Source organism: Sparus aurata, chromosome 24 (assembly GCF_900880675.1).
Source record: "Sparus aurata chromosome 24, fSpaAur1.1, whole genome shotgun sequence".
In the NCBI taxonomy this organism is placed as follows: Eukaryota; Metazoa; Chordata; class Actinopteri; order Spariformes; family Sparidae; genus Sparus; species Sparus aurata.
Genome location: NC_044210.1, coordinates 5,221,161 through 5,243,953, shown reverse-complemented (window position 1 = coordinate 5,243,953; position 22,793 = coordinate 5,221,161). Strand labels below are relative to the sequence as shown.

The window sequence follows — 22,793 nt, the reverse complement described above, 5'->3', positions numbered from 1 at the left end:
CACAGAATAGAACAGAGTGCCGCAGAACAGGCATGCAGTGAACCTAGTTTGAACTGAACAGAATCTGTGAAATTGAATACGAGTTGCGGTCAGTCTAAAAAGTTTCCTCATTTAGTGTAAAAGAAATCGCATCTGTTTCTGTCATTAACTGCTAACTTTACTGCTTTTAGCCAGCACGTCTCTATTACATGACTGCTCTCCCTCATGGAGTATTGTCCAAGAAGTAAATCGGACCTTTGACCTCCTTTGTCATGGCTGCATGTACTTTTGGTTGCCCAGGGAGGTCATTTTCTTCTTTTACTCATGCAGTCATCGTTACTTACCCTGAATAGACGCAGCAGTTAAGCTAGAGTTGGCAAGTCGTTTAAGCATTTTCTGAGATATTTGTAGAAAATCCCTTCACATCTTTACAACCATCAATAAATCAAATGCTCTCTTGGGGCTGGTCGGTAAAAAGCTTATCATTTCATCCGCCCTGGATTTAAAAATCCGCCATCGTACGACCTCTACTGTGACTAAAACATGAGGTAGCGCAATATGGTAACAGTCCCTGAGCCCACTGTTCAGCAGCTAACTCTTTAGCACAAAGCACACTGCCCCTGAACCAAAGAATGAGCTGCTGCTAAAGCAATGGACACACCATGAGTAGTAAGGAGTAACTGTAGAGCTGGGGAACCTTTTCAGACAGAGGTACATTCGTGATGGCTTTTACATTTAAGGTTTATGAGACCAAAAAAGTGAAGAGAGCCTTTGGATCATAGCACACTAGCTGATAACACACACGTCACTGCTGGCCAGCAAGCACTACAGAGCAGTCGGTGTAGTCAGGCAGAACACCTTCTTGTGTTTTGGAGAAGTGGCTCTGAAGGGAGCCAAGAAGAGAGGGGCTGGGATTTGTTAAGTCGGATACTTTCAAAATATTTATCTTGCTCTTGCTGGTTTCTACACTCTCACCAGCCCCAGCTTTTAATGCTTTAAATGTGCTGCAAATCATCACAATGAAATGAAACAGAATTTTGTCGAATTTATGGTTACTGATAGTCGTCTGAGGCATGACATCACTAAAATGATGAACGAGTCATTAAATGAGCTCCGTGAGAGAGTACATTTCTGAGTTTGCATGCAGGCTGTTCGCCCTGGTGCCTCCCATCTCTCCTCACCTTCTCATTTCTGACTGAGCGCTCCCACAGACCGACTGCTACCTGCCACTGATACTGTGCACACTCCTTGTCATTGCTCAGTATATAGTAGCAGAGAGTGTAAACACGAGCCCATTTAGATGAGGCACGTGCGTCTAGGTGAGAGCCAATTTCCACCGCTGTTGTTGTCATAGCCTGGGTTGATTAGCGGAGCTGCCTGGACGGCCAGGGCGCGAGTGGCTAATGGTTTCCTCTGCTGTGGAGCCAGCCAGGTCTGCTCTGTGTCTGTAGCACTCAGCTAGCACAGTGCCATTAATGCTGTGACTTAGTGTGTGTGTGTGCCTGTGTGTGTGCGCTTGAGTGTGTGTGTGTGTGCAGGGTTTGGACAAGGATGAATTCGGAGAATCTGGAGAATGTATCAAACACTAATGAGTATGTCAAATTGCTAAATATACTGTATTACATCTTTTAAATAAACAATTTTTACAGTAATTGATGGCCACACTCTCCTCCAACCAGAAGATTTTCTTTGGCTTAAGCTACAACTTATCATCTAGGAACCACGGACAGCGTTTCACTGCCTTTAACCGTAGATTTAATAGGGTGAATGTCTTCATTTCAAGCTCCTTCTTCTCTACCACCGATTCCCCTGCAAATTATGACACAAAAATGTTTTACCCAGAAAAGTGTGAGCATGCATATGAATGTCTGTGCGTGGGAGTGTTTGGCAGTGAGGTGCGGCAGCTGTTTTTTTTTTTTTTTTTTTGCCGAGCAATTAATGCATTTTGCATGCAACGCATGTCTGCTCCCCGTCAGTTGACGAACAGGTGAGCACATCGCTGGCAGATGTGCTTACATATGCATCTGTATGTTCCTCTTCATCTTTGCAATTGGAAAAATTAACAAGTTAAATGTGCAAATGTAATTAAGGTGAGTGCAGTTAAATGTCTGAGCATTTGCGCTAATTATTTATGCATGCGTGTATGCGTGTGTGAACAAAAGAAGATGAAGGTTTGCTCATACTTAGACTTTAAGCAGAAGGCACAGCAGATAAATAGTAAGCAGAGAATAATATATATGGCAGGATGTAATTAGCTGCATCCAAAGCTCCAAATGTGTGCTTGTTTATTTTTTCTGAAAAACTCCTCCTGCAAAAAGAAAAAAGAAAAAATTATAGAAAAGTTATAACTTGAACAAAACTTTAACATAGTGCATGGATGCTCAAATGAATTTACTTTAAACATAATCAAAACTCATCCAATCACTGCAGATATCCAGGCATCTGTTTCTGTCTTTCTTCATAAGCTTTTAATCTAAGTAAACACAACTGTACCTTGAATTTAGCAATAGTTTCCTTGAATCCACTTTATGTAGAGTTCTTCTTGCTCTTCTCTGTAGTATGTATAATAGATCAATCCTGGTCCTAGGGGCCCCCTACCCTGCATGCTTTAGATATTTCCCTGCTCCAACACACCTGATTCAAGTGAATGGGTCGTTATAGAGCTTGATCAAGTCAAATCAGAGCGTTTATTGTCATGCACAGTTAATGTTTGCCCACACAATGAAATTCTTCCTTTGCCTTCTACTCTGACTGCTGTTGTAATACAAAACACAAGGTATAAGTTAAAAATATAAAGGAAAGTATAAAGGAATGTAGGAAGAAACAATAAAAACAACAATATAAAAATGTATACGGAGGATGTGCAAATGTACAATATGCACATATACAGTATCAGTACAAATATACAGCATAGAAGCATATTTGATCTTCAAGAAGTATAAACATACAGTGTGTGATTGTGAGTGTGCAGCGTTTCCCTCCTCAACACACCTGATTCAAATGATCATTTGATCATTTGAATCAGGTGTGTTGGGGCAGGGGGACATCTAAAGGATGCAGAGCAGGGGGCCCACAGGAACAGGAATAAAGTACACATTAAAAGATGTATTGCATGTATGAGTTGCATCACATCCCCGCAGACTAACTAAAATAGGATGATATAAGTGACTAGAACAAGGCTTTAATTGCTTTATAATCCAACGCATGCTGTTCAAAACTTAGGGGTCACCCAGTCAAACGAATGGAAACAAAAATGTAGTTTGATATGGAATAAAAAATATGGATTTATCTGTGTTTGAACAGTGTTAGAAAGATTTGGGATAATGTCAGTAAAAAATATAACAAATGTTGTCATTTTTACACATGGTAATATCACGTTACATCTTTAATTTAAATGATGTAAAGCTATCCTGAAGTCAGGCCTTTTTGTCTGTACACTATGCCAAATGTATTCAAAAATACAAGCAAAATATTGAATTTACCTTTATCTAACGTCATTTAAAGGTTTGAAATCTAAAGTCTGAATGTCACAGCCGAGACAAGGAAACTGTTTGTCCAAGTTTAATCACATTTGGTCGCGTGTGTGTTTGTGTGCAAGTCTGACAAAGACACATGGTTGTTTTCCAGCTGTTTAGGACCGGGGGTATTTGGGGGACCAGGCTGGTGAGTGCGGGGGTCTAATAAGTAACTTGGGAGTTTGGAGAGGGGCGGGGGGGGGGTTACTAATTTCCTCCTTCCGTTTCCTAGGGGCAGGTGCAGAATCACCCCCACCCCCACCTTCCCCATGCTACCATCACACACACAAATTCTTCACTGTCATAGGGAGGGAGCTATGCCTAAATGGCAACACACACACTCACAGTCCCAGATGGTCCTGCACACACACACACATTTTTTTCTTTCACTAGCAAGTGTGTAATCATATACACTCCCAACACACATTCACATGCATATAAATATGGATGTAATATTCAGTCTGTCATTTGGTCTCACCACACACACACACACACTCTCTCACAGGGTGGTTGGGAGTGTGGTATATGGTGCTGATGTTCTGGAAGTGTGAGTCAGATGTATTACACGGCGTGTCATTACAGCTTTCCACTCTAGTTGGTCCCTGTGGTTCACATCACACCCTGCGCCGCTGCTCTATATAGACCTCAGAGGGGACAGACGAGTGTCTGCATCTGTCTCTCTGCCTGTCTGCTGCTCAGCCTGGCTTATCTTCTTCAGCACAGGAGCTCCTGTTTTTTTTCTGTCAGGCTCTTTCTGTCTTTACACTGTCTCCATTTTCTTTTCTTTTCTTTTTTTTTTTATCGCAAATCAAAAAATGCATCTGGTTTAAAGAGCAAGTGGAAAACAGGAAAATTCAATCACGGTTACCAGTATGTCTAAAAGGGACTTTTACATTTGCTCAAATGGGGAAAAATGGAACGAAATGTCATGATAAATAGGGCTGGAAATGCATTTCCTGTGAATATTGATGTGGACAAATGGTTCAGTTTCAATGCAAAACAGATCAGAACTGGCTTTGTGCTCTGTGAGACGTTATCTGTAAATTACCTTCTATAATGCCATACTGCCACTCTCATGTCTGTGTCTGCATCGCAGTAAATAGTGGCTTCATCAATAAAAGCTGTGTTACAGTATCACTCGTACATCGAATAATAACAGAGAGGAAAAAAATAATTTACGGAGTGCAAATTAATTCTTCAAAGTCTTTTCATTTTCCTTTTTGGCATTAATTCAAACCTATTTATTTATTCCAGCGTCCCTCGTGGAAACATCTCATTTGCATGAGAATTTTCTTATTTATTTTTTATTTTTTTCATTTCGATGTTTCAAACGTGTGCTTAAAACTCACTCGACAGCTGAGTGAATACACACCTACTGTCTGCATGTGTCTTGTTGTCATTAAGCTCTTTTCAAGCTAGATTAGCGGCGCTGGCAGAGCCGCTTTAATTGTCATACCAACAGTTTTATTCCGGCAGGGATCTGCCACGTTTGGCACATTTTTTTGTTAGTCAAAAGCAACAGCTTTAGAGGAAATTTCATCCCTGTCCTCTACTCACTTTTGTTTTCAGTGGCAGGTGGATAAATCGGTACACAACTTAATCGCTTACATGTATGTTTATCGTTAGAGGGTACTGCAATGCATCTTTCATTCTCTCTCTTCTATTGCCCCTGGTTCGTCTTTCCATTTTACCATAATTAAGTTACCCGTTTGTAGACATTTTGTTCCGTCGACGTGCTTGTGTTTCCATCTCCTGTTTCCCTCTTCTCTGTTGGACGCAGCACATAAACTTACTGATGAAGTTACGTAAGCTAACAAGCAAACAGGAGATCTCGCTCTGACACTTAGAATATACAAACGCAACCATGCACTCTCTCTTTGGCTCGCGCTCTGACTCACTGAGGCCGCACTTACTGGGAATGTTTTAGTAAATTAAATCTAAATTTATGTAAAATTCAAACATGGTGTCAGGGCGTTTCAGGTCTGCAGGAACACACAAACATTAAAACACATTCACTTTCCCCCATCTCCCGGCCAGGCTGAAGCCAGCTGTGTGACCCGGGGATGAGGAACTCCACCATGGGTCACTGGGGCCCGTGGACCCCCTAATCCCCCAGCTGCTTGGGCGGACACACACACACAAATGCATACTCTCGTGCCATCAACTACAATGTCTCAGAACTTCCTGTGTTCGCTTTCATATAATGTTTTTACAATGATACCAGATATTATACATTTTTAAATTAGTTTAAATCAGACACCTCCTCCTGTGCACACACTTAATCAGTCAGACACCCACCTATCTGAAAGAGCATAAATATTCCGATATGAACAGAAAAAAGGCAAGTCTACTGAAACTGAACCTGACTTCAAGTAGCCTCTATAAGCATGGATGGATTACTGAACAGGCCCAGGGGCTACCACAAAGAGAAGCAAAAACTACCACAAGGAGACACAAAAATACCAGAAGGAGACACGATGCTATCACAAAAAGACACAAAATGACCACAAAGAGTCAGAAAACTAACACTAGCAGATGCAAAAAAAAAAAAGATGCTGGTGTCCATACTCACTTCCCTTCAGGTCCTCCTGCACATACATTAAATCTGTCAGACGCCCAACTCCCTGAAGGAACATAAATACTCCCATGTGAGCAGACAAAAGGCAAACCCATGCACGGCTACTAATGCTCGGCTACTACGCTATGTCATTCCAGGGTCAAATGTCATCCAGACCTATGTGTCATGGCATTGTAGGAATTCATTTATTACTTTGTCACCCAGAAAAGTGGACAAAGAAGGCATTCAAGGGTGCTTTCAACCCTAAACGATTAGCAATTGGGATCCATAAGTCTTTATTTTTCTGCACAGGATAATATATTTTCAAATGATTATTCAACAACAAGCTGGGCAATATGGTTAGAATAAGCACAATAGACACTCGTGCTACAATTTTATGGCATATATTGGAAAAACAATATAATACCAATACATTACCCAGACCTACTCAACACATTAATTTACTCTTGCTCATATGACTGCTTTGGTCTGACTAATAGCTCGGAAGAGCTAAAAATAGCCGTGTACTGTGGACGAGAAAGTAAGAAAAGGAGAAGTGAAAAGATGACAGAGGCATTTAAATAACAGAGTGCTTAAGGAGGCGATGAACAGGTATGAAGGGGAGAGAGTGCAGAGGGGACAGAGAAGGAGGGAAAATTAATATTCAAGTGGAAACGATGTTGAAATTAAAGACCACAGGGGGGGGGGGGGATAAGGAGAATGATGAGAGAGGGAAAGGGGAAGCCGGCGGTGGTTCCTGTCTGTTTGGGTGGCCCTGAGACGGGTTGACAACCCAGGTGTTCCCTCCATCCCCATATCACTCCATCCTTCTTTCTCTCCTTCTCTTTGCCTCCCCTGGTGGCCTTCACCATTTAATCTGGATTAATGAGGAGGTTGACCTTCGCCTCTCTGTCTCTCCCGAGCTCTTTCCAGTCCCGCCTCACGGCCCCTCGCCGAGCGTTTCATGGAGAAATACGTCGTTTTTACCCCATGCACACCTCCTTCTGTCTCCTCACATCCTCATTTCAGATGAAATCTCTCTCTCTCTCTGTTCTCTCTTTGCCTATCAGATTCCTTCCTTTTTGGTGTTTTATGCTTCCTCCCCCCATTTCTCTTTTCTGTCTTATCTCAAGCCTTGGCAATGCATGTGTCGTATGTCTGTCTGTGTGCATGTGCGGCAGCGTCTTTCCTGCTCTGCTGACTGACAAGGCAGTGCTGTTCATTCTCTGGACCACCTGTGTATCCTGTCTCACCACTCTGTTTGGGTGGTCAGGCCTCCCAGTCCACAGAAAACACAGAAATCTGGGATACACACACACACACACACACACACACTCACTCATAGAAATCCACCTCAACACAGTTTGTGAATATCCTCAAGGGAAGTCTGCTTATGCACAAGCACGGACACACACACACAACCAAGCTGTGTGCGACCTAATCTGTGGTGAGTGAGTCATTCTAATTGGCCAGTCAACAGGTGCTGAGCTCGACTCCAGGGACTGGACAGAGGAGATGCAGGGATACGATTGCAGAACAAGGGAGAGGCTAAGCTCAAGGCTTCTGTATAATAACTACAGTGGGAGCCATTGTTGAAGGGTGGGAAGTAAATGTCTAAATCTGTTTTGCTGCTCTGTTGCTGATTGATAAAGTATGATAGCGATTTGAGCTGTAGCCAGCTAATGAAAGCTTTAACATTTGCTATCGGGGCAATGTCCAGACCAACAATAGCACTTTATCAAAAATGTGCCTTTACATGCACTTACTTACTGTCGGCTCTGCAGTAAATCAATTTTGTCAGCATTATGTATACACGGAAATGGTTTCTGTAATGGGGGCAGGGGATTAGAGATACCCAACTTTTGCCCAGCCAGATGTATCCTAGGGAAAGAAAAAAAACTGCAAAAGTTTTTTGGCTATGTATACATACACCAAGGCTACTATGTACATGTACACATGTGATCCTCTGACTTGAACTGAAACTGACACCAAGTAGCCTTTATAAGCATGGATGGATTACTGAATGGACCTACTGGGCACAGGCCCTGCAACTACTTCAAAGAGATGGAAAGAGACACAAAGAAACACATAGAGAAACAAAACTGCCACAGACATAAAAACAACTATGAAATAAGACAGTGAACAACTACAGATAAAAAGAAAACAACTCTAAAAAGATACAAAATAACAGAGAGACATAAAACACCAATAGGAAAATACAAAACAACTATAAAGAGACATCAAACGACAATATGAAGAGACAAAACAATAACAAAGAGACATAAAACAACTATATGAAGATACAAAACAACTACAAAGAGACATAAAACAACTATATGAAGATACAAAACAACTACTAAGAGACATTAAACAACTATATGAAGATACAAAACAACTACTAAGAGACATTAAACAACTATATGAAGATACAAAACAACTACTAAGAGACATTAAACAACTATATGAAGATACAAAACAACTACAAAGAGACATAAAACAACTATATGAAGATACAAAACAACTACTAAGAGACATTAAACAACTATATGAAGATACAAAACAACTACTAAGAGACATTAAACAACTATATGAAGATACAAAACAACTGCAAAGAGACAATAAACAACTATATGAAGATACAAAACAACTGCAAAGAGACAATAAACAACTATATGAAGATACTAAACAACTACTAAGAGACATTAAACAACTGTATGAAGATGCACATGTAATGCCAGAAGTTATTAATGATGTTGACAGGGCGGTTGCAGATAACCACTTTTAAAAATAGAGTTTCCCTTGCAGCTAGGCCAATGAAGACCTGACTTCTAGATTTGCTTACTCGCTCCAGCTAGACATGTGTGTCACTCAGCACTGGAAACAGCACATAAGATGGAAAACATTTGAATGGGCCTGTGAAAGGTGAGCAGCCCTCCCTTTTATTTTCTCCTCTCTCTCTTTATCTCACTTTCTCTCCAGTCCCCTCTCTTCCCCAGTCTCTCTCTCTCTCCTTCCGTCTCCCCGAGGCCCGCGTGTCGCCTTACCCAGGGGTTTAGCCCCTAATCACCCAGAGCTAGTGGGAGGGAACCGGAGACTTCCAGCTGGCTGCCTCGTTACTGCAGACCCCTGGGACACACACACACACACACACATTCCTACACACACAAGCTAAACACACACACACACATACAAACACACACAACCTCATATATGCTTACCAAGGCATTTGCTGTTATCTCTTGGCATCTCTCCATCCACGTCTCCCCCACAACTCGATCCTGCCAAGGCCACTGCCTCGCCACGTAAACTGAATAACAGGAGGAGGCTTACCGCAAGGAAGGGCCAAATCTCTGGCAAGTCCTCTGCTCTGAACCAGTTTAAACCGGTACAAAGGTCCCATATCATGCTCAACTTTCTTTTTGGGGTTCAACTGGAATATGGTAAACATGCTTAAATGTAAAAAAAAAAAAAAAAAACTTTTTTGCAGCACCTCTATATACCTTCAGTCTGTTTTTGTGCCTGTGTCACGTCTCTGATTGGTCAGCTCTCAAAGGCATGAGCATACCAACCGTGTTTTTGCATGAGATCTGCTGGTGTTTCTGCAGCCACAGCTTTGCTGGGGGCTTTGCCGAGGGTGGTGACTGTATAGTTGTGACATCACAACCTTACGGATATCCTGAATGTTCCTTTAAAGACACAGTTTCTAAAGAAGTGTTGCATGGATTGAGCTTTTTGATAGTACTTGATAAGCTTCTAGAGCTGTGTTATAATAAAAACAAGACATGGAAATCTACTTGCTGGACCTTTAAACGTTGTCTTCCTTTACGCTCTCAAGCGTACATGCTGTATTTCTGTGTGTGATTGTGTGCATGTGGATCTATTCTAAGAGTGTCAGTCACTAGTATCTAATTTCTTACGAGTTACACTGTTTCTCTTTCAGGAGGGATCCTTATGATTACCCCACCCAATCCAGACATGTGCCAAGAGAGCCAGCCCCCCACCCAGGCCACTACTATGACCCTCCAGTCTCCAGCCGCATGCCGCTCCCTCAGGCAGGTGCACAGTCCCATCAGGCGCCCAGCAACCAGCGCTACCACCCATCTTCTCCCCATGTAGGACAGCAGCACCGTGCACTGAAGAGGCAAGACGTCCCCCCCTCGCCCACGGCAGGTCGCAGAGGGCGACAGTACTATGAAGCCGCTGGGGGGCGAGTGGACGCCTATAGGCAGGCCAGCCCCGGCCGCTACACCAGCCCAGAGCGGCACCCGGCCACCAGGGAGCGCTACACCAGCCCCGAGCGCTACGAATACGGAGATGAAAGACAGCCTGACCCAAGACGGAAGAACCCTATGATAGGTGCGGTGTAAAAAGGCTTTCTCAAGTAACAGACTTCTCTCACCTGACCCCTGAAAGTGTGGTGAAGTTGAGTCAGTCATCCAAAGGATATAAATAACTTTAAGTGCATGTGTTTCCAGATTTGTGAAACATAATATCAGCAGTCTCCCAGGCTGCCGGTGCGGATGAGTGAGATTTTACTCTTTTAATTTATCTGATCAGGAAACCTGAAAGCAATAAGTGACAAGCTGAAAGGCTAAAATAAGGCTTATTATCAGAACCATCTGGTCATAACTGTCTGCACAGGCCAAGACAGATTTAACAAGCTTTGAGGACTCGTGTGTGTGTGTGTGTGTGTGTGTGTGTGTGTGTGTGTGTGTGTGTGTGTGTGTGTGTGTGTGTACATACAGTACACATAGATATCTGCAGTGTGCCAATGTTTATAAAACCAGAATATTATTATTTTGACATAGATGTTTTATGACGTAGAACTGAAATTAAGGACAATTAAATTAAGTACATAGGTATATAGAGAGTAAACTCGGTGTTTCTATAGAATCAACTCTTATTAGGTAATGAACACAGTGCTGACTTGTTTTTTTGCACAAGCTGAAGGGAAATAAAGAGGGATCACCTTGACCAGCCAAACTGCTGTATCAGACGAGACACAGGAAGCTGCAGTCGACAAACAGGAAAAAGGAAGTAACCCCTTCAAAGTATCTTCATGTCCTTGATGTCTTGTCGGTCCAACTTCCTCTACATCCTGCTAATGCCTTTTGTTGTTTTTTTTATTGTTTTTTTTGTCTTTGGTGATTTGAATGTGGACACGTCTGATAGATTTATTGTACATTTGTTTAACATATAAATGAAATGAGTGATTTATTTGTGACATTTTTGTGCTTTTCTGATAAAATGTATACATCTTGATCCGCGCACGAGCAACAGACTTGAGAAGTTAGCCGTGTGCAGCAAACAAAAAAACCTGATTAAACATTTTGCTGAACTTCACTGCACTGAAAACTCTGATGTGTGCTGTCAAATTAAATGTTTTTTTTAATACAAATATTTTGCATTAAATATTTTGAACCTCTCTCTCTCTCTCTGTGCGGCACAAAAATCATTTTCGGACCGTCCGCAGTTAAATTATTCAGTCAAACTATGACAACGGGATGAGTCATCACTTTAAAAAATTCATTACAGTGTTCAGCTTAATTTCTCGGAGCACAATCTCCAGATAAATTTGCCCTGTGAGATGACTGATAAGAGTGGCCGGCGTTCTGATAATGACTAAATCATCTTCAACAATTAGAGGCAGGGAAATCTCCACTAGAAAATGATTACTGCCCAATTTGCTCTCAGAAATAAAGATGGCACTGATTGGTGAAATTAGACTTGAAATGGGGAATAATTAGAGTGTGGAGAAGGCTTTTTCTATCAGTTAGTGTTTAATTAGCATCAAGGCCAACAGGGACCGGGCCTCTGCTGATCTGTCTCGTCTCGGCACTGCTTTGACCCTCTCTGTCTGAGCTGGAATAGACCTCTAAAAACCAGATACCACAGGCAGATACATGGTAATCGTTAGATTCATTCACTGTTTAACCAGTTTTTAACAAGTTAACTCTTTCCCAGATAATCAGGGCACATATCACCGATCCCAACCGACAGCAGATGAGGCAAAAGCTATCCGAGCGAGTGGCAGTACGGCACAAAGGATTATTATGACGCGTTTCTATTCACCTAGTACTTTTCAAAACAGCATTACAATGCATCGCAAACCAGAATAGATGAAAGCCGGAAAAATAATAACGGGAAGAGGCACAGCGGCCGTCTGCTGACCATCCTGTGATGAAAAAAAAATAAATAGATTAAAAAAAAAAAACTGTGGAAAATATCTCGCTTATAACTGAAGCACATGCAAAGACTCGAAGCAGCTTCATTCGCATCAGGCACTGAATAAAAACACAACAAAATGATGTTTATTTTTTCTACTTCTCTGCAAAAATAGGTTACCACACTATAAATTCTATGTTTTTGCATCTGTTGCCTATAGACACAAATATTTGTGATGTTTCATACTTATTTAAAGACCTTTTGCATCCTCTATTTTATTCAACTCTTGCTTTTACTTTAGTCAACCATTACTTTTTGCCATTACCGTGTCATGCCGATGGTGTGTTAACAGTGCTGTGTTGATGGTGATGCAGCTGGACGGTTTTGTATAAGCTCCTTCTGGTGTGCCAGGCTGACGGTTACCTGTAACCCATGCGGTGAGCATCTCTAGCCCTAGTTGTTTTTTGCGATGTGCCACCTGAGGATGTTGAATCTGCAGGGGAGCCCATCTGAGAGAGAAATCCCTCTGATTGGCTGGTCAGCTAAGCGAATCAGTGCACGAGTAGAGAAACGGAAAAAAGAAGGGGGGGAAGCCATTTGAGCCTGTCGCCATTATAGCCATGATTTCTCAAATCAAATCTTTCCGTGTTTCTCTGGCATTACAGCAGTTTGCAGTCCTGAGTCTTCCTCATGGTTTGGATAGTTATTACCTCACATGCGGGATCAGAACATACAAGCTGTTTTGGACCTTGGCCGTAGTCATAGCGGTGTGTTCAAGTGCAGCTTTTTGGCTGAGACACAGGTGACCCCGAAGGCAACGCAACAGTCTTGTCTTTTTTTGTCAGTTTAGTGTGTCTGGACACAAAGACGCTTCAGTATCCAGACTCTTGAGTGTCAGCTGATGAAAAGGTTGCATTTACGGGCTCTTTTGTAAGACAATAAAATCCAGAAGACAAGAGGTCACTTGAACTCAACAACAGGAAGGCGTTTGTTAAAGCGGGCCCTCCTCGCAACGACAACAATAAAAAAAAAAAGCTTGACTAAAGGTTCACTTACTGCCTTTTTCCACGGCGCTTACGGTCACGACATCACAAAAAAGTGCATTCGCCGTGACAACTGAGGCAACTTGTGAAGAAGTGTGGGATCATGGGAGTTGTTGTCTTCACTTTAAACAACCCCAACTGCAAATGAAAACAAAATCATGTTCACAGAGGTAACGTGCGCAAGATTTTCTTCTGGGAGTTCAAGCGACGTGCAACCAAAAGATCTTATCATTTCAATTTCAGAACTTTACATCTTATATCTTTAAACTTCCACCAATAACTAGTGCGTGAAAAATTCTATGTGTAGGTCCGCCGTTCTCACCGAGGGGAAAATATCGGACAGCACTTACAGCCGGCTGTTCACTGTACTTTAAAGAGCGACTACACAGTAAACGGCCTCCATCAAGTGCCTTGTGGTCAGCCTGCTGCCAACGGCGATAAACAACAGCGAGCAAACATCTGAGAATTAATTACATCCATTAAACAAAAGAAATCACCGGCGGGAGCGTTGGGCTGTAACACGCATCTGACTGAAATTGATCTTTAATCCGCTTTTTATGTAAGGAGTTACGGTGTGTGTGTCTTGAGTGCGCGTCTCGGTTCATGGATTCTTTAAGTTCACCCACATGACACCGTAGGAATCACACGCACACACACTCAGACTGGACGCGGTCACGGCCGCTGATGCACCGACGGACGTGTTTTCACGCCTCGTATCAGCTCACACACTCGCCACGTGAAGCATGACCTCTGATTTTGAGGAAGGCCGTACCCTTTCCTTAAAGCTGTTTGTCTATTCTCTCCCACCCGCTGTCCTTTTTCCTTTGGAGCTTCCTTGACGATTCTTCGAGGCTCTTTTTTTTTTTTTTTTTTTTTGGGGCGTTAAAGTATTCGCTTAACATTTTCTCGCGCAAAATTAATTTGACACCTCATAAGCCCACATTCCCCGTTCCCGAAAAAGAAAGAAGAGGATGCGGGAGCACACGCTGTTCCCCAGCCGATTGTCATGAACCGCGGGTTGTGGGAGAATTCCCTGGTTATGTTCTCTTAGCATTACCTATTCTGCCGGCGCCCCTGTCGAACACCTTAGCTTGTTAGCATGTGTCAATCAAAAGGCCTGCTCTGGGGAGGGCAAAGTGGAGAGCTGAAACGGTTATCTCTCTCCCACACAGCTTCCAAAAAAGACGGAGCGAGGAGAGATAGACGGGAAGAGATGGAGGTGGGTGTGTACAGTAGATAGAGTGTGTGTATGGGGGCCGTGCACCCTCGCACCGCTGAGCGGAGGTATGGGTGAGCGCCCGCTGTGACCTCGGCGTGCTCTCCCCCCCACCCCCACCCCCCACCCTTACATCCTCTTCATTAAAGGCACATTCTACCGCATTAGCCCGCCGTCCCTCTGTCCTTCACCTGCTGCCATTCATTTCAATCCAGCCCTCGTTAAGGCATCGTGGTCTCGGAATGGAGAGCGGTCGGAGCGGGCCGAGCCGAGCATCTCATTTAATTATGCAGTTCATTAGAAAGCCGGCCCGCCCCCTCCTCCCAGGTCTGCGGCCGGCCATGGGAATAGCTGGTGGCTAATGTGCAGTTTAAACGGCCTGAATATGGAAATTGGTCCAGTTATGGATTACCGTTAGCCGTTAGCCTGCCCTTCACCCACCTCATTCGCTTTTATGTCTGCTGTGTAGCCTTTTGATACAGTATCACTCAAGTTGGAGTGTGCTCTTTCAGCCAGCATGTTTGTTTGATATTGTTCATGAGCTGTGAAATTGAATTTCCACAGTTGGGCTGATATTGGAAATAATTTCATATCCTGTGCAATATTCTTGCTTGGTTTCACCTTGTGCTGTGTTTAAGACATCCATTCTTACTTAATGTCTTTTTTTTTTTTTCTTCCCCTTCCTCTTTACTTCTTTTGCTGAGTCGATGCGGCAACGCCGTTCATTTCGATCGTATTTACCCTTAAAGCAATGCTGGCTCGCCGGCTGCCTCTCCTTTTGCCCACACACACCACAGGCGAGCCACCAACCACCATCTTTTACACCAGCTGTCGCCATGGCAACGGGGCCGCCGCACCTGGCAGAGCAGCCTTTTTTTCGGAGCTGATGACATCGTTGTGGCAACAATGAAAGGTCCGTATACCCCAATGTGTATGCCCCTCATACGCTGTGAAGTCCTTCATCAAATACAGCTACATTCCCATCATGCTTTGCTCCAACACTGGTGCTAAGTAATATACCGGGAGTATGAAGGTGAAAGCTCAGTTCAGTGGGTTCAGCCAGTCAGCATGAATACAAACCTTTATTCAATGAGCTGTGGAGCATTTTCTCCTGAAGGCTCTGTGCTGCTTTTTTGAGATGCTGAAAAGAATTTGATTGCAGCTCCAGGTCTGTAGGGGGCAGCACAACCGCTAACTACTGCTCGTCATTCACTTCACCGTAGTTATCGTTGGCTTTAGCAACCCGCTGCCGTTACAAAGGTCGGTCAGGTAGCCGTGGAGCTAAGTTATCGTCTCTCCGCCTCAGCCTTGTTTCATGGGGGAATCATCTCTGACAAGGCGGGTCAGCTCAACCAAATTAAGTGAATCACACCCAATGGACATTTACATCAAACTGAACACCTCTGACACGAATGTTGTGTTCTGTAAGGAAAAATTGGTGTCAAAATATTACATTTCTGGACATTTTGTGAGTTTAATTTGTTAACTTGGTAGACTTAGTAGCCAGGCTGAAACTACAGGAGTACCTCTTGCTGTACAAAGTGGTATTCTGAGACATAGCATTAGCATGCTTTCTTCAGTAGACATCTTTACAACATAGTACACCATCACCACTTTTGTTCCTTCACATTCTGTTGGAAAGGTTCGTTCATTCTTGTCAGTCAATCCTGGCGGTACGTTACAAATGTCCCCTTCAAACCACCAACGTGAGACCACCGAACTGTTTGGAGGCGGCCACCTGAATGGGACAGCAACACGATACTCCCAGGATGACGGGACCGCATTGTTTATTTGCTTCCTGTGCTAAGGAGGCTCAGACCCCTGCCCTCTGCACCCCCTCACACCCCTGCCAGCCCCGGGCATCCGAACCCTCCTGAGTCTCCTCTTTATATATCTCCCCCTCTAACCCTCTCTGCTTTCCTGTCGCTCCGACAGTAACAAAAAAAAACAACAAAAAGCGCGGTGCAAACCCAAGGCGAGCGAGTGTGGTTTCTCCGGGCTGCGATGCGGCCAACAACAGCTGAAGTCCGTGACCCCTGGACCCCATCCATCAGGCTCTCAGCACCAGCCCTGGCCTCTGACACACACAAGACTTCAGCCAAGGAATGGAGGCACGCAACAGGGAAATGCATCAATGTCAGACAGACACTAGAACCATATAAAATTATATGTGAAGCACTTTGTCCAACACTTGACATGCACACAGCGCAAATGTGCCCGCATGCGAGCCGACACACACCGGCGCGCTTGTGCATGCGGATAGCTAGTCATGAATGTTTCCAGAGCGCCGACGCTGCCAAACCGAGGTTCTCGTGTGTGTGTGTGTGTGTGTGTGTGTGTGTGTGTGTGTGTGTGTGTGTGTGTGTGTGTGTGTGTGTGTGTGTGTGTGTGTGTGTGTGTGTGTGTGTGCGTGTCCAGACTGAGCTGTCTGTCATGCGCGCGCTCTAATTCTAACATGCTTTTCATTTAATTCCGCTGCCGTCTCTCACACACACCTGCCCTCCGCTCAGACACACACAAGCTGTCTTCACAGGCGCGCACACACACACACACACACACACACACACACACCGCGACGCTCTGCCCCTCACACACATGTTCGCAATATGTGTGTGGCGGTGGCTCAGCTGACCGCCTGGCAGCCGCTGTGAAATTGGCGCCCTTCTCATGCAGATGCCAGGTGTTTTGCTTGGCAGTCGGGGGGTGCTGGGGGGTGCTGGGGGTGAGCCTGTGTCAGGAGTGTTGGGTTGCTGTGAACGGCAGGGAAAGGATGGGGTAATATGTCGCGTGTCCCTGTTAGCCCGGGCCGCTTGGCTAAGATCGAGCGCCGCCGGGCCCAAGAGGAATTAGAGACCGCTTAGTTTCCGCATGAGCTTGGAAATGCTGTTTGATATAGCGTCCGCGGGTATTTCGGGGGATTTTCCCGACACCGCTGAAACTCTGAGGTCTGAGCCATCAACATTCATCAATTAAGCGTATTTTTACTGAGGCAGTGGATGTGAGACTATGTATTCTACAAGGAATGCACAAATACGCAAATGTAGAGGAGCTGGATGCAAAATGGAAACAAACTTCCTTCTCCTATCTCGCAATACAATGGCACTTTGTGGCCTCAGGGGTCAAAAGGTCAAAGGTCAAAGGCCAAGGTTTCTTTGGGTGTTTTTCACCTGTTTGCCTCTTTGGACCATGAGCAAGTTAGATTACACATCATTATGTGTCATTAGCGATGAAGGTGAGGTTTTGTTTGGCTCTGGGATGATCAGAAATGAATTTTAAAGGAATAGTTCCACATTTTGAGACATGCCTGTTTACTTTGTAAGAGTCAGACTAGAAATCGACGCCGCTTACACATCTGTAAGATGAATGTGAAGGTATCGCCGGCGGCCGGTTAGCTTAGTTTTGCATAAAGATGGGAAAAGGGGGAAAACAGCTTTCCTGGCTATGTCTAAAGGTAACAAGATCACCCTACCAGCAACTCTAAAGCTCACTTATTAACACATTAGGTCTTGATTGTTTCATCTTTACAAAAATCAAGAGCTAAGACTCCTAACCCTAACCCTGCAAGAAAGCAGACAGTTAGCTTAGCTTAGACTACAGGTATTGTCGTGCATTTCTTTTGAGATTACAGCATTAAATGCTCCTCCGATGATTTAAATGTTCACCTCTACAGAGTTGGGGAACTTGTGAACGACATTTAAAGGAGATTAGTCTACTTCCATTAAACAGAGGCAGTGCTAGCCCGACTTTGAGTCTCTGTTATAATCCTATAAAGCAATGTGATGGCATCTTTCGTTGACGTTCTGGCTTCCATTTGCAGTCCATTTGGAGCTTGATTATAGTCCGAGTGGTGCTGACCAATCATGTCAGATTAGCAGGAGAAAGCCTCAGGTCGAATATCCATTATCTGAATATCCACCAGCTACACCGATGGTGCCAAAAGCATTGGTTGCCGTCTGTTTTGCGGCAAAAATAAATCAACTTTAACAACTCGAATCTGTAGATGTGCCCTTTAACGTCCTCCATGTTTATAAAAAAAAAATGCTGCGTGTGATGGAGCCGGCGCTGGGTCTGCTCGTGTGTTCCAGCGCTGCCGCTGATTTATCACTGTTTTGATGAAATTTGAGAGGATGATGCATTTGAAGTGCCTGCATAATTCATGCCCACAATATGTTTGCCTCCGCTCTGTTCTCTATTGCATCGCATCTTTCGTGTCGAACATATGTTTTGTGAACATATTTGGACACTGTGCGGATACCCAGAGTGCGATCGCAAATCACTCGTTCTGGCAAGTTCCCCGCGCGGGCTCCGCGCTCGGACCAAGTGGAGTTTGATTTCTCGAATCACATGTCCGCCCCCCTGTAAACTGCAACAAACAGGCGGGTCATTTGATTTCCGGCCTCATTTTCGTTTTGCAGAGACGGCCATTCCGGCGTGGATTAGATAAGGGCGAAGACAAAGTGGAGCCTCATTGGAAAGTCACTGTAGCAGCCAAGCAGTGTAATCCATCCACGCATTCCTTCCAGAGAATGCCAAACAGCTCGCTGAAAATGAGCTGTGGACCCCGACTCCATTAGGTCTCCGCTCTGTCTCTCCGCTTTCAAAAACACACGCGCATGCACCTCACACTGTAGCTGGGAGTCAAACACACACACACACACACACATACACACTCTCTCTCTCTCACTCTCCCCGCCTGCCACCAGCTTCATTAGCGCTAAAAAATGTCCTGCTCGTTAAGGCGAGGCAATTAGTGGCTAATTGAGAAGCTCTTCTGCAGTGAAACTTGCTTCCCTGTGCTTGTCTTGTTCCAGCCTCTCCACAAGTGTGTGTGTGTGTGTGTGTGTGTGTGCACTTCGACCAGTTCGTGCATCTGGATTCCACCTCCAGCTCGTTTTCTTGAGGCGATTGTTCGCTACAGAGCGGCAGCCCGAGGGGAGATCACGGAGCGAAAACAAAAAGAGAAGTTTTCAGTTTTTTTTTTCAGTTTTTGATGCAAGATTCTCTTCACAGCGGAGGGAAAGAGTTTCCGGCGAAGGAGCACGAAACATCTGACACGTAATTTTTTTTTTTTTTTTTTGCATAATTATTTGTTGGAAGCGTTCTCGAGGCAATTTTCGGGCCCTTTTTTTTTTTTTTTTTTCCTGCAGAGCCGTGTCATGCAGCACAACAAAGAGACGGGCCTAATAGGGAGTTTCACCGAGTCATTTCGCTGCGCCTTCCCCTTCATTATGCGCTCCGGTGTAGACATAACAACCGCGGCTACACTCCACGCTCCCTCACACAAACACGAGTCACCAACTGCCTGCCCTTCTCACTCGGCGGCTTGACTTTCCGTTCGTCTCTCTGTTTTCCCTCCGCCGCACTCCTCCGTCTCCTCTTTCCATTCTGTCACTCCTCTCACGCCCCCCCCCACCCCCAATTCTTTGCGGTCCGCAGATAAGCTCTGTGATAGGGAGGAAATGAGAGTGACACACATACACACACGGCCCGCCAGTCTCTTCGCTCAGATAACAACAAAAAAAAAAAAAGATGAAAACTGATAAAACAGGCAAAGGGAAAGAAAGGTTTTTGATTTAAAGTTCAATTTAAATATATATTTTTTATTATTATTATTACTTGTGTGCCGACTTTGTCCTACAGGGGGCAGAGTCCTCGTCACCCCGGTGCACCCTGTACTTGGGTGACCTCTCCCCCTGATTTAAATGCACATTCCCTGGCACCGCCTCGCGCTCACAGTGTACCCGTCGCCTTGAGTGATCACACAATCTTTCCCTTACAAACGCAGATAAAAACGATAACTGCCCAGCCAGAGTTCAGTTAAATAAACCGCTCACACACGCGCACACACACACACACGCGCTTGTTCTTTTCTCCTTGGACCCGCTCGCATCATGGATTTCCCCTGTAAACATCAGAGATACGTGACCTGCCCGCTCCGACCACCCTCCGAGAGAGTGTGTTTTTATAACACGCCTTATCTCAGCCCACCCCACTTCACAGGGAGAAGGCCAGGAGGGAGGGAGGAGGGAGGGTGGGTGAGGAGGAGGGGGGGGATTCCCTGTGTGTTTTGCTTCGTTCCCTGCTATCCACACACACACACACACACACACATGCACCAAAAACGCAACGTCTCCGTGCGTTACGGCAGAATAGAAATCGCCGTTGTAGCATCAAGTGTATGTGTGTGTGTTTGTGTGTGTGTGTGTGGGTGGGCACGCAGTCACATGGACTCCATACTTAGAGGTGAAGGTCCCGGCCACACAGAAGCCCGGGGCTGACTCGACAATGAAAAAAGAAAAAAAAACACACACACAGACACACACACCTACAGAGACGCCGGAGGGGTGAAGGCCCACGGGTGTCCACGAGGGAACGTCGCATCCGATTCCTCCTCTTCAGTGACGGCCAAAGTGAGCAACGGCCCTATAGATACAGAGTCTTCTTATATGCGTGTGTGCATTATGTGAGACGTGTGAGTCAGCTAAGCGCAGATGACAGCGTGTGGGCAGGAGACGCGACGGGTCTATTCTGCTGCGGGTGCCGGAGATAATATCTTTTATATTTCTTTCTTTATTTGTCACAATTTAGTTGAAAAAGGAGAAATCCTTAATTTCTCCGCTTCGCCCGACAAAAACACGACATTTGAAGACCATGGCTGGAGGACTACAGTTGACGTTTGGAGCCCTTTTATTCACACTGCCCTCCATTTTTACACCAAAATGAACATGTGTGCCTCTGAAAGTAGATGTTTGACTCCTTTCTGGCTGCCAGTAGACGTGTTTGCCTCTGTGTTTTAGTCTAGCTTGTCACAGCAGACAGGAAACAGTTATGGGAGTGACTTTTTAATATCTTTCTGTCAAACTTAACGCAGACTGAACTTCGGTGCACATCAGAGCATCACTCCCGAAGAGGGGGGAAAGTTAGCGAGTCCGCTGGTTGTCATGTTTCCATCGCAGCCGACGGAGCAGCGGCCGATAAATACCCATGACCTGGGAGCAAATGCCTCTTGTAGCCTTTCCCACTGAAGACAAGAGCCAGATGTTAGTGTCTCCAGTGTGAAAGTGAAAGCGTATAAGTTTAGAAATACTCCGCAGTCCGCGCTCCGGGGCAGCGATCCATAATGCATGGCATTCTGCCGTTCGACAGCGGAATGTACTTTTGTTTGAAAAGCCATAAAACATGAACGGAGCCGGCGAGGCGAAAATGTCCGCGCTCTTGTTCCTTAACTGTAATCACATGATGTTAAGCAGCTATTAAGACGCATCCATCAGGGCGGTCGAGGCAGCTGTTGAGAGTCACCCTGATTATACTTCAGTCGACACTTCCCCTTTCGCTCGCTGCTGCCGGATTCGTATTATTTCAGACGAGCCGCTCGCCAAACAAAACATTGGTGTTGGATTGGGTTCAGTGTCAAAGTCGTTGAACGTAGTGTCGGCGTTAGTGACACTGCCCGGGTCAGAATTTGATCCATTTTCACCACTGAAACACAAAAACATCCACATTGCATTCCTCACTGTTAATCGTATTGCTGTGAATATTGCTGATGCGTCACAAAGAACCGATGCTGTTTGCTAAACCATCCGTCCTGATCGGGTGACTTGCCGGTGAGCTAATGTTAGCTGAGGTAACATACGTAACGCCGCCGCGTGCTAAAGTATCAGTCAGGTTTCATTGCAGCGGGACTACTTCCAGGACAAGTTTTAATTGCCTCCTGGCATTTGCACCGTGTGTGTGTGTGTGTGTGTGCGTGTGTGTGTTACTCACATTGTGGGGACCTGTCTTCCTTAAAGGGACCAAACGCAAAGATAAGGGTTAGGGTTAGCTAAGTAGTGGCTATGGTTATGGTTTCGCTAAATGTGACGGGAACACGAGTGTGTGCACATTCCGAGCGTCCTCCAGCGACTGCGTCAGCTTTAACAGCGGTGTAAGTGGTGGGATTGTTACACCAAACTGGTAGCTATGTTGGCAAACACTGTGGGAAAATAGCATCCGCGTTGTAATGAATTCCTCGAAAAAACACATGCCCATATGAGCAGTGAAGAAATGCTTTAATGTGCGCGACTGTTAAAGAGTGCCCAGCGTGCACGTGCTCTCCGTCTCCGGCGGCATCCTCCTCCTCCTCCTCCTCCTCCTCCTCCCCTCTCCAGTGAGGCATATTGATGCAGTGTGAGGAGGTTAAGCCATCGGTTTAGTGTCCGGGCGGCCGTGACATTCTGCCTCGCCGGCCTGTAATTGACTCGTCGGTGTGTGTATCAGTTAAACCTCGGCTCACCTGCTCCATGCGTGTCAAGGGGGTCATGATTGACAAGCTACTCTAA

At 44.9% G+C, this 22,793-nt stretch overlaps 1 protein-coding gene across 2 annotated transcripts in view; it reads left to right on the top strand.

Annotated features, from left to right (window-relative positions):
* Positions 1-11,476, top strand: part of pard3ba (par-3 family cell polarity regulator beta a) — a 185,808-nt gene extending 174,332 nt beyond the window's left edge. For both annotated transcript variants that reach the window (XM_030410309.1, XM_030410312.1), the window contains one exon: positions 9,992-11,476. In XM_030410309.1, coding sequence (XP_030266169.1) covers positions 9,992-10,418 — 427 coding nt within the window. In that variant the 3' untranslated portion in view covers positions 10,419-11,476. The remainder of the gene's footprint in view (positions 1-9,991) is intronic.
* Positions 11,477-22,793: the final 11,317 nt, after the last annotated feature.